Below are 12,829 nucleotides of genomic sequence, written 5' to 3'. Positions count from 1 at the left end.
CTCTGTGGCTGGGGAGGAGCCTCCTGCTCCATGAGCATCCTCTGTGGTCCAACGCTGGGCTCAGGTGTGTGCATTTTCTTTGCTTTCCACACCAAGGGGGAGGGTCCATGCCCACCAACAGCTCCTGGCCCCACACCCTCTTGAGGACTGAGTATTCCCCAACCAGGCTGATGAGGTCATGTGGCATTTCCCTCATCCCTGGTCAAATTTAGCTTATCTATGCCTTTATGGCTTATAAAATTCTATTCTACCTCCATGTCATGAGTATTCTCCTAGCAATAAAGCAAATACATATTAGAGAAAGTATTTAGAGCCACATAAAAAATTATACCTTAAAATGTGTCTACCGGAGCTTGCAGTGAGCCGAGATCGTGCCACTGCAATCAGCCTGGGTGACAGAGCAAGACTCCGTCTCAAAAAAAAACCAAACAAACAAAAAAAAGTGCCTACAAAGGAACCAACTAATCTTCCATCTGAAATGTTTTCCAAGGAAAAAAAGTGTTCGTAAGAAGCAAAGTCATTAATGTGTGCCTGGCCTCCTGCCACATGGGAGGCCTGGAGTCCTCCGGCTTCACAGGCTCCCACCCCAGATACTTTTCAAATTACAAAAGAATATTATGTACAATTATGTATTAATTAAAGTTTCAATAAAAGGAGATATCTTCTGGAAAATTACTTTCAAGTGACTCAATAAGAAGTATAAAACCTAAATGAACCAATACACAAGGAAAATCTAGATGTTATGAAGTGATTCTTCCCCAAAGGGCTGCAGGCCTGGATGGTCTGTGGGTGAGTCTGCCAACTTCCCAAACAAGTCATAATCCCGACATCATACAAATGAGGCTGGAACCATAGAACAGGTTAAAAGATGCTCAATTAGGTTTCAAAATTTGTCACAACTCTGATGTGAAATTCCAAATTCCTACAAAGATAACCTCCAGGAAAAAAAAAAAAAAAAAGCCATGGCCAGGCCAAAAATTATTGCACGAAGTCTCATCCAAACATGATCAAGAACAGACAGCACGAGGCACAAGTGTACACAGACATGAGGTAGAGGTGCAGAGCGTGAGGCAGGAGATGTACAGAGCATGAGGCAGGGTGTGCAGAGCACGAGGTGGGAGGTGCACAGAGCACGAGGCAGGGGTGTGCAGAGCATAAGGCAGGGGATGCACAGAGCACGAGGCGGGAGGTGCACAGAGCACGAGGCGGGAGGTGCACAGAGCACGAGGCGGGAGGTGCACAGAGCACGAGGCGGGAGGTGCGCCGAGCGTGAGGCAGGGGTGTGCAGAGCATGAGGTGGGAGGTGCACAGAGCACAAGGCAGGGGTGTTCAGCACACAAGGCGGGGGATGCACAAAGCATGAGGTGGGGGTTGTGCAGAGCACAAAGCAGGGAGGTATGCTGAGCACAAGACGGGGGTGGAAAGCAAGAGGCAGGGTGTGCGGAGCCCCGTGGCTGTGCAGCGTAGCAAGATCCCACATACAGTCCCTGGCAAGAAGCTGAGTTACCTCCACTGGTACAGAGACAGGCTCATAAACACTGAACAAGATGAGCCATTTCTCAAATGTTCTGTTTTCCAAAAATAAGAACTGGAAGGACTGTTCCCCAGCATCCAGCCTGTGCAAACCTCCCTCCTCTGGGCAGATGGGACCGTTGGTCCCTCCCACAGCTGGTCAGGGGGACCAGGATGCAGCTGAACCCTCTCTCACCTTCCCTGGAGGAGACCCCATGAAAGTCGAGGCCAAGGCCCGAGTTCTGAGTAATAAGGACAAAAACAGAAATAAGAAGTTCATGTGGACTGGAGGGGAGGATGGCCGGCCGGATGCAGCCAGGTGATACAGCTCCCACGGAGGGCCTGAGATGACTGGTGAGCTTTGAACACATCGTCAGAGGGAAGGTGCTGAGGGCAGAGGTAGGGAGCACACCGAAGCTGGGCTGACGGGGAGAAAGCTGGGCACCCTGCCTGGGACTACTGAGCTCTGGTACTCATTTTTGGACCCACAACAGCTCTGGAGAAATGGGGGAGTTAAACGGGCAAGGAGCAGCCCACTGTTGCCATGGCCCCCTGGACCCCCAGCTGGGGGAGACCCCTCGGCCACCATGGACCCTCCAGTTGGCAGGGAGAGCTGCTTAGAGAAGTGCTAGGGGCAGCAGTTAGCTGAAGCGGAGCCCAGAGGGTCTGGTGCGAGAACACAGCCAGAGACGGCCACTCCCCAGGCTTGACTTGCTCCCATAGGAGACTTTGGGCCTAGGGGAAGTGTCAGACCTGATCTCTGCAGGGTGGTCTTGCCCATCAGATGGGACCCGTCCGACTTGAGCACCCCTTGGTCTTCTGGCTTCTCCTGGGGCCCCAGCCTGGCCATGCCTGCTTACAGGGCAGTCTTGGGTGCCCTGGGGACCTTCACCATAGCTTCTGTGCTGGCAGACTGTGCCTGACCAGTGGAGAGCTCCAGCGAGACAGCCCCAATGGCCACGCACCAGCCCGCCCACTCCCTCCTCTTACTGCAGTTTCCCCTGGGCCCAGGCAACTCGCCACATCACTCAGCTGGTGTCTGCACAGGTGGGTTTTGATTTCCTTCCCTCACCAGCACACAGGAGTCCAGTCGGCCTCCCCTTTCCCCACAGACTTGCATTGCAGATGAAGCTTTGGCAGACACAGAGCCAGCAAACCCCATACCTGCCAGCACCCTGCCCTTGACCTAACACTGAGCAGAGAATGGTGGATCCTCCTGGACCCTGAGCAATGACTCCTGCTTGCAGGACACAGAAAAGGCACCTAGACCTGTGCCCACCAGCACCCTGCCCCATGCCTACAGTACCTCCAGAGTGACTGCACACAGTCTCCAGCCGGAGCCACCCCATGCCCACCCCAGCTGCTCTGCCACCACCACTGTGGTGAACCCCCACAGGAAGGCAGGCACCCTGCATCTGGCAGCCATTCTGCTGTAGCTGCAGTACCTCAATCCCCCAGTGCAGTGGATTCCAAACCTCAAGGAGCCAGAGAACAAAGTCAGGGCCCAAAACAAGTGCCCCAGAGCTAAAGCATGCAGTCTAGGAGTTGGGAGCTGGGCACCAGCCCCTTAAATATTCTATAAATGAAGCCAGTTGGCTGAATCCACCTTATACCACAATCAAAACCTCAAGGTCATCAAACAGACCAGGTGCAGTGACTCACGTCTGTAATCCCAGCACTTTGGGAGGCTAAAGCAGGCAAATCACTCGAGGCCAGGAGTTCACGACCAGCCTGGCCAACATGATGAAACCTCATCTCTCCTAAAAAATAACAAAAATTAGCCAGGCATGGTGGGAGGTGCCTGTAATTCTACCTACTTGGGAGGCTGAGGCAGGAGAATCATTTGAACCCAGGCGGTGGAGGTTGCAGTGAGCCGAGTTTGCGCTACCACACTCCAGCCTAGGAGACAGAGCAAGACTCTGTCTCAAAAAAAAGACACAGAATGGCAAGTTAGATAAGGAACCAACACTCATTGGTATGCTGTCTTCAAGACACCCATTTCGGTTGGGCATGGTGGCTCAAGCCTGTAATCCCAGCACTTTGGGAGGCCGAGACGGGCGGATCACGAGGTCAGGAGATCGAGACCATCCTGGCTAACACGGTGAAACCCCGTCTCTACTAAAAAAATACAAAAAACTAGCCGGGCGAGGTGGCAGGCGCCTGTAGTCCCAGCTACTCAGGAGGCTGAGGCAGGAGAATGGCGTAGACCCGGGAGGCGGAGCTTGCAGTGAGCTGAGATCCGGCCACTGCACTCCAGCCCGGGAGACAGAGTGAGACTCCGTCTCAAAAAAAAAAAAAAAAAAAAAAGACACCCATCTCACATGCAATAACACAAATAGGCTCAAAATAGAGGCATGGAGAAAAATCTACCAAGCAAATGGAAAACTACAGTTGCAGGGTTGCAGTCATAGTTTCTGACAAAACAGATTTTAAACCAAGGAATATAAAAAAAGACAAAGAAGAGCTTTACACAATGGTGAACTGTTCCATTTAACAAGCAGACCTAACTACACTAAATATATATGCACCCAACACAAGAGCACCAAGATTTATAAAGCAAGTTCTTAGAGATCTTCAAGGAGGCTTAGATTCCCTCATAATAATAGTGACACCACACTGACAGTATTAGACAGATAATTGAGACAGAAAATTAACAAAGATATTCAGGACATGAACTCAGCACTGGATCAAATGTATGCGATAGATGTCTACAGAACGCTCCACCCCAAAACAATAGAATATACATTCTTCTCATTGACACATGGCACACACTCTAAATTCAGTCACATAATTGGAGGTAAAATACTCCTCAGCAAATGCAAAATTTGGAATTATAACAATCTCTCAGACCACAACGGACCCAATTAGAAATCAAGCCTAAAAAATTCACTCAGAACCACACAATTACATGGAAATTGAATAACCTGCCCCGAATGACTTTTGCATAAATAGTGAAATTAAAGCAGAAATCAAGAAGTTCCTTGAGGCTAATCAGAACAAAAATACAACATACCAGAACCTCTAGGACACAGCTAAGGCAGTGTTAAGAGGGAAATTATAGCATTAAATGTCCACATCAAAAAGTTGGAAAGATCTCAATCAATCAACCTAACATCACAGCTAAAAGAACTAGAGAATCAAGAGCAAACAAATCCCAAAGCTAGCAGAAAACAAGAAATAACCAAAATCAAAGCTGAACTGAAAGAGATTGAGACACAAAAAGCCATTTGAAACATCAACAAATCCAGGAGCTGGTTTTTTTGAAAAAATTAATAAAATACATATACCACTAGCTAGACTAATAAAGAAAAAAGAGAGAAGATTCAAATAAACACAATCAGAAATAAGGGGTATATTACCACTGACCCCACAAAAATACAACCAACCATCAGAGAATATTATGAAAACCTCTATACACATAAACTAGAAAATCTAGAAAAAAAAATGGATAAGTTCCTGGACACATACACCCTCCCAAGACTGAACTAGGAATAAATGGAATCCCTGAACAGAACAATAACAAGCTCTAAAATTGAGTCAATAATAAATAGCCTACCACCCAAAAAAAGCCAGGACCAGATGGATTCACAGCTAAATTGTACCAGATGTACAAAGAAGAGCTGGTACCATTCCTGCTGAAACTATTCCAAAAAGTTGAGGATCGAGTCTCCTCCCTAACTCATTCTATGAGGCCAGCATCATCCTGATACCAAAACATGGCAGAGATGCAACAAAAAAAGGTAACTTCAGGCCAATATCCTTGATGAACACTGATGCAAAAATCCTCAACAAAATACTGGCAAACCAAATCCAGCAGCACATCAAAAAGCTTATCCACCACTATCAAATAGGTTTTATCCCTGGGATGCAAGGTAGGTTCAACATAAACCAATAAATGTGATTCACTACATAAACAGAACTAAAGACAAAAACCACATGATTATCTTAATAGAGCAGAAAAGGCTTTCAATAAAATTCAACACCTCTTCATGTTAAAAACGTTCAATAAACTAGGTATTGAAGGAACATACCTCAAAATAGTAAGAGCTATCTATAACAAACTCACAACCAACATCATACTGAATGGGAAAAAGCTGGAAGCATTCCCCTCGAAAACTGGCACAAGACAAGAATGCTCTCTCTCACCACTCCTATTCAACATAATATTGGAAGTCTTGATCGGAGCCATCAGGCAAAAGAAAGAAATAAAGGCCATCCAAATAGGAAGAGAGGAAGTCAAACTATCCCTGTTTGCAGATGACATGATCTTATATCAAGAAAACGCCACAGTCTCAACCCAGCTTCTTAAGCTGATAAACAACTAACTTCAGCAAAGTCTCAAGATACAAAATCAATGTTCAAAAATCACTAACATTCCTGTATACCAACAATTAAGCCAAGGGCCAAATCAAATGGAATGAACTCCCACTCACAACTGCCACAAAAAGAATAAAATACCTAGGAATACAGCTAACTAGGGAGGTAGAGGATATCTACAAGGAGAACTACAAAACACTGCTCAAAGAAATCAGAGATGACACAAATGGAAAAACATTCCACATTCATGGATAGGAAGAATCAGTATCATAAAAATGGTCATACTGACCAAAGTAATTTATAGAGTGAATAGTGTTCTTATTAAAATACCATTGAGATTAATCACAGAACTAGAAAAAAACTGTTTAAGAATTCATATGGAACCAAAAAAGAGCCCGAATAGCCAAGGCAATCCTAAGCAAAAATAACAAAGTTTTAGGCATCACACTACCCAACTTCAAACTATACTACAGGGCTACGATAATCAAAACAGCATGGTACATAGAGCAACAGAACAGAATACAGAACTCAGAAATAAGTTTGCACACCTATAACCATCTGATCTTCAACAAACCTGACAAAAACAAGCAATGAGGAAAGGATTCCCTATTCAATAAATGGTGCTGGGATAACAAGCTAGCCATATGCAGAAGATTGAAATTGGACCCTTTCCTTACACCATATACAAAAATCATCTCAAGATAGATTGTAGACTTAGATGTAAAACTCAAAACTATAAAAACTATAAAAACCCTGGAAGACAACCTAGGCAATGCCATTCAGAACACAGGGATGGGCAAAGATTTCATGACAAAGATGCTAAAAGCAATTGCAATAAAAGCAAAAATTGACTAATGGCATCTAATTAAACAGCTTCTGCACAGCAAAATAAACTATCAACAGAGTAAACAGCAAACCTACAGAATGGGAGAAAAATTTTGCAAACTCATGTATCTAACAAAGGTCTAATATTCAGCATCTATAAGGAACTTAAATAAATCTACAAGAAAAAAACAAACAAAACAATCCCATTCAAAAGTGGGCAAAGGACATGAACAGTTTTCTAAAGACATACATATAGCCAATGAGCTATGAAAAAAAGCTCAACATCACTGCTTATTAAAGAAATGTAAATAAAAACCACAATGAGACACCATCTCACACCAGTCAGAATGGCTATAATTAAAAAGTCAAAAAACAACAGATACTGGCAACATTGTAGAGAAAAAGAAATGCCTATACACTGTTAGTGGGAGTATAAATTAGTTCAGCCATTGTGGAAGACAGTGTGGCGATTCCTCGAAGACCTAAAAACAGAAATACCATTCAACCCAGCAATTCCGTTACTGGGTACATACCCAAAGGAATATAAATCACTGTATTACAGAGACACATGCACGCATGTGTTCACTGCAGACTATTCACAATAGCAAAGACATGGAATCGACTTAAATGCCCATCAGTGGTAGATTGGATAAAGAAAATGTGGTACATAGACACCACGGAATATTATTCAGCCACAAAAAATAACGAGGTCAGCAGGGAGCAGTGGCTCACGCCTGTAATCCCAGCACTTTGGGAGGCCAAGGCAGGTGGATCACCTGAGGTCAGGAGTTCAAGACCAGCCTGACCAACATGGTGAAAACCCGTCTCTACTAAAAATACAAAATTAGCTGGACGTGGTGGTATATGCCTGTAATCCCAGCTACTTGGGAGGCTGAGACAGGAGAATCACTTGAATCCAGGAAGTGGAGGTTGCAGTGAGCCGAGATCGCACCGTTGCACTACAGCCTGAGCAACAAGAGTGAAACTCCATCTCAAAAAAAAAAAAAAAATGAGACCATGTCCTTTGCGTGAACATGGATGGAGCTGGAGGCCATTATCCTTAGCAAACTAACGCAGGAACAGAAAACCAAATGCCGCATGTTCTTACTTGTAAGTGGAAGCTAAACAAGGAGAACGCGTAGACACATAGAAGGGAACAACAGATACTGAGGCCTACCAGATGGTGAAGGGTGAGAGGAGGGAGAGGATCAGGAAGAATAACTAATGTACAGGCTTAATACTTGGGTGACAAAATAATCTGTACAACAAACTCCCATGACACAAGTTCACCTATGTAACAAGCCTGCACTTGTACCCCTGAACTTAAAAGTTTTTTAAAAAAGAAATACATGGTCAGGCGCTGTGGCTCATGCCTGTAATCCCAGCACTTTGGGAGGCCGAGGTGGGTGGATCACCTGAGGTCAGGAGTTCACGATCAGCCTGGCCAACATGGCAAAAACCTGTCTCTACTAAAAATACAAAAAGTAGCCGGGCATGGTGGTGTGTGCCCTTAATTCCAGCTACTGGGGAGGGTGAGGCAGGAGAATTGCTTGAACCCAGGAGGCAGAGGTTGCAGTGATCCAAGATGACACCACTGCACTCCAGCCTGGGCGACAGAGCCAGACTCTGTCTCAAAAACAAACAAACAAACAAAAAACCATTTACTCCTGCCTTCTGAACCAATGATTCTATTTTTAAAAACATAAATCCTGCTGGACAGTGGCTCATACCTGTAATCTCAACGGTTTGGGAGGCCAAGATGGGAGGATTGCTTGAGCCCAGGAGTTTGGGACTGGCCTGGGAAACACAGGGAGATCCTGTCTCTACAAAAAAAAAAAAAAAAAAATTAATTAGCCGCTCATGGTGGCAAGCACCTGTAGTCCCAGCTACTCAGCAGGCTGAGGTAGGAGGACTGCTTGAGCCCCAGAGGGAGGTCAAGGCTGCAGTGAGCCATGATCATGCCACTGCACTCCAGCCTGGGGAACAGAGACCCTGTCTCAAAAAGAAAAAAAAAAAAAAAAAACAGGCCAGGCACAGTGGCTCAGACTTGGAATCCCAGCATTTTAGGAAGTCAAGACAGAAGGATCCCTTAAGCCCAGGAGTTCAAGACCAGCCTGGGCAACACAGAAGATCCCATCTCCATAAAAGTAAAAAAATCACACAGACACCAAAAAAAGAAATCCAATGGAAATAACCCTAAATATAACAACTCTTAAAACCTTTTTTGTGGTGTTATTTACCTCAAGGGGAAGAAAAACTTTAATTTCAAACCGAAGGAGAATTCATTATATTGTGGTTCATCTGAATCTGCAATATTGCATGGCCATTTAAAAACACGTCGAACAACACAGGAATGATCTTCTAGAGTCAGAGGGAAGGAGGGACCAGAGTTGCACATAGAGAATCCTCACCACCGTTGGAAATCATCTGACAATCCCCTACCAACAACCAGGGAGCGAGTGGGCAATCTGGGGGGGCCTGGCTGTCCTAAGGGGACACCTCTCCAGTGGAGATATGGCAAGTGGCATCATGGCAGTGCTGGAGGGACCAGGACGATCCCGAGGGAAACGAGATGGGGCAGCCGGGAGGGGAGGCAGAGGACTGCTGCTCCCACTGGCACTTCGTGTCACTCACTTGGAAACCTGGGTGAGAAGACCTGGAGGCCTTGCTGCCCAGCTGACAGGGACAGATGAGCACTCCTGTGATGCTGGAACGATGCCGGCGCAGCGCTCTCCTCCTCCATTAGTAGGGTGTAGGGGCTTTCGGAGAGCGTTTGACCGTGTCTATTTCAACATTTCAAATACACACAGCCTTTGACCCGAGGACCCCCGTGTGGGATATCCTACACAAAGAGACAGGGTGCCTGCTCAGGCCACCCACGGCAGCAGCGTCTGTGGTCACAGAGAACTGGGAATAGTGCTGCCTGCCTGGGGCCCCCACAGGGGGAGCCCAGTGTTCAAGTGTGCCAGGGAGATCTGCAGATGAGGACTGATGGGGAATGACAGTGAAATGGATGGTTAAGGGGCAAAAGTCAAGTTGCAGAACAGCACGATCCTGTGTAGGTGGACCAAAAACACACACAGACAAACACGGATCTCCATCAAAGTTCCAGAGAAAACCCAAGAAAACGTTGATTGTGGCTGCCTTTGGGGAGGGGGGCCACAGGCATGGCCCTTAAACCTTGCATCCTCCATGGCGTTTGTAAGTTCACCATGAGCACGTGTTGTTGAATCCATGAGAAAAGTGGGTTTTTACTCATCCTGTTTTGAATACAGACACTGAAGAAGTCTTGGCAACATGCAAACATTGCTGGTGGTGGTTCCCTTGTTTATAAACTTCTCCTTTTATGTAGGAGCTCAGTGCTGGTTTTCCCAACCCCAGTCCCGCTCAGGGCTGGTCCTGAACGCAGCATCTCACAGCCCCAGGTACGTTCCCAAGCACATGCTGAGGCCCAGAGCATCAGGGGTGCACCACACGCTGCCACTGAAGTGGCAGAGTTTAGACGGTGGCCTTGCCCTGGCCCCTCCCCACTGCCAGCCTGGGCCACACTGAGCCTGCCCCACACCCTTTGGCGGGGTCTCCAGCCTCTGTGGAAGGCCTGCTGGCCTCAGGTTGAGGCTCCTCCCAAGACCTGTGTCCAGCAAGACCTGGGTTTGCCAAGGTGACCCAAGGGCAGGGGCACTAGCCATGGTCATGGAGACCCTGCCCTGACTCAGCCCCTGACAAGGGTCCCTCTGGGGACTGCACAGCCTAGGCAAGGGTCGAGGGTCTGCCCCTCTCCTGCCAGGGGAGGCCCCAGCACTCTGTCCAGCCCTGAGGTCTGGCCCAGGGTAATTCCTTCTTGGGGAGGAGGACGGCAACGCAGCCCGGGGCACGCAGCCTGTGGTGGTCTGCACGCACCAAAGAGATTAAGGGCCCTTTTGCAGCCACAGTGCCTGGGCCTCACAAGTGCTGGGAACGGGACCCTGCACGTGGCCCAGTGCCATAAGCGCAGGTCTGCCCAGATAACGCCCTGTGGTGAGCGTGGGGCTCAGTGGCTGCTGATGGAGACGCAGAACCCGGGGCCTCGCACAGCATGGCCCCCAGGCGCCGGGTTCCCCAGCCACACTGTCCCCTGGCCTCCTGGTGAGGTGCTCTCCTCCCAGCTCCCTGCGAGGAGCCCCTGCCTGTTGCCGGAGACTGAAGGTGAGGGGATGCTGCCACGGATTCCCCTCTTTGCTTCCAGACATGCTCGCTCTCAGGCTTGTCCACGGAGCTCCGAGCAGGGCCTGGGGCCTGGTTGCAGAGAGCACCCCCTGCACGCTGCGCCTGCTCAGAGTGCACATCTGAGGGCGGTGGCCGGCATTTGGGAAGGACTCAGGGAGAGACCAGCCCAGTGCAGGTGCTGGAGCGTCCCCTTGGTGAGTGGCAGAGCTGGCCTCCCGGGCATGGCTCATGCTTGCAGACAGCAGCGTTCACAAGCACTGGTGAGGCTGCCTGCTCCATCGTCCAGGACCGGGCAGGTTGACCACGTCCTTTCCCAGCCCAGCCGGGTGGGGAGCTGAGGTTGGCCATGGGAGTCCCAGGAAATGCTGGGTCCTCTGTCCTCTGCCCACCATCCCAATGAAGAGTCAAGGGTACAACTGTCAGCCACACCCCAAATCACATGCAGGAACGGGGAATGTTTTTCCCAAAACTTTTAGAATAAAGCCTACTGCTTTGCAGAAAGGGATCAAACCCTAGATATATTTTTTTCAATAAAAAGCCACAGAAGGTTGGAGTCAATACTATGTGGTGAGTGGATCATGGCCCCACACTCCCACCCCCAGGGACAGGTGCCCACGCGTCCCCACCCGCTCCCCTGGCCCGCTCTGGTGCCTCCCTGGGGTGGGACCTTGCTACCGCGGGCTGGCCTAGCTAGCTCTGGCCGGGGATGTGAGTGGATGGGACACAGCACCCATGGGACTCGTGTGGCTGGACTGACACTCGCCTCGCCCCTGACCCAGGAGGAGAAGAGACACACACAGCAGAGCAAACTGCCAGCCAGGCCCAGCCTGGAAGAGCTGCCTGGGGCCCTGGAGGCCCACAAGCCTACACGCCACCTGCTCTACCCCTATGGCAGCACTTCCATGACTGCAGCTGACCACTCCCACTTCACCGGAGCGGGCCTGGAGGGGAGGGGCCTCACCTGAGGGCAACAGCAGAACCCACCACCTGGTCTTCCTTTACTCAGACCTGAGGGTGTGAAAGGTGCCCGTGACCTCCTACATCAGGGAGCTGCCCGCCCCCCTCAACTCCCGGGGAGCAGATATCCGACGACCCCCCATCCACCAGGCTGGACCCTTGGGCCATGTGAGCCAGGTGGGTGCCTCACCTCCACTCCCGGGGGAGCCAGCCTCGGGGTAGGCGGGCGCCCTGGGTGGGAGCAGGTCGTGGCCGCCGCCCTCCTGGCAGCTCTGGCTGAGCAGCCGCCGCAGCATCTGATTCTCCTTCAGGAGGCGCACCTGCTTCTTCAGGTCTGCGTTCTCGCTCAGGAGCCGGCTCATCAGCTCGCCACCCTCAGCCATGGCGGGCGCGTCCCTCCTCGTCCCTCAGGGCTCCTGCAGCCCCCTGGAGGTGGGAGCCCAGAGCCCGCAGGCACCACAGAAACAGCCCGGGCACGGAGTTCCGTAGCCACCGCCGTGTTCTGCGCCTTGTGATGTCACTGCCCTAGTGATGAGGTGCCCGGCACCCCCGCCTGACCCGGCGATGGCTCATGGCCCCGTTGAGGCCGTGAAGCTGGAGGCCCGTGTTGTGCACAGGCAGCCACTCCCACACCACGGCCGGGGCCCGAGAATGCCAAGGACATGAGGCAGGTACGGGATGTCGGGACTGCACTCCAAGGGGGCGTCCAAGCCTCTCCCCAGTGAGCGGCCCAGCCAGGGTCAGGCGTCCACCGTGTGTGGAGTCCTCAGGCTGGGTGGGGAGGCTGCCTTCACCTGAATAACACGTGGGCTGCACTTCCCACAGGACCTGCCCAGGACACGGGGATCCCAGTGCAGTTTCCTGTGGGCCCCGGCACGCAGGGCGGCATCTGGTGTGCAGGTGTTCATCAGGCCCATCCTTGGCACCCACATTTGAGAAAGGAGGGGCTGGTGAGGGCAGCTGGAGGAGACCAGCCTGGGGAGGAGACCAGCCTGGGGGGAGACCAGCCTGG

At 50.0% G+C, this 12,829-nt stretch overlaps 1 protein-coding gene across 2 annotated transcripts in view; it reads right to left on the bottom strand.

Moving 5' to 3' along the window:
- Positions 1-12,829, bottom strand: part of SPATC1L (spermatogenesis and centriole associated 1 like) — a 22,722-nt gene that overhangs the window by 9,375 nt on the left and 518 nt on the right. The window contains exon 1 of one of the 2 annotated variants that reach the window (XM_023194528.3): positions 12,008-12,829. This exon is cut by the window's right edge and continues 75 nt beyond it. The exons of the other annotated variant lie outside the window; for it this stretch is intronic. Within the exon in view, the coding sequence (XP_023050296.1) occupies positions 12,008-12,200 (193 nt within the window). The 5' untranslated portion in view covers positions 12,201-12,829. The remainder of the gene's footprint in view (positions 1-12,007) is intronic. 2 annotated transcript variants of the gene reach the window in all.

The sequence above is a fragment of the Piliocolobus tephrosceles genome, chromosome 19, assembly GCF_002776525.5.
Source record: "Piliocolobus tephrosceles isolate RC106 chromosome 19, ASM277652v3, whole genome shotgun sequence".
Lineage (NCBI taxonomy): Eukaryota > Metazoa > Chordata > Mammalia > Primates > Cercopithecidae > Piliocolobus > Piliocolobus tephrosceles.
Note: the sequence above shows the minus strand (reverse complement) of the source record. Positions and strands in the feature narration are given on the sequence as shown.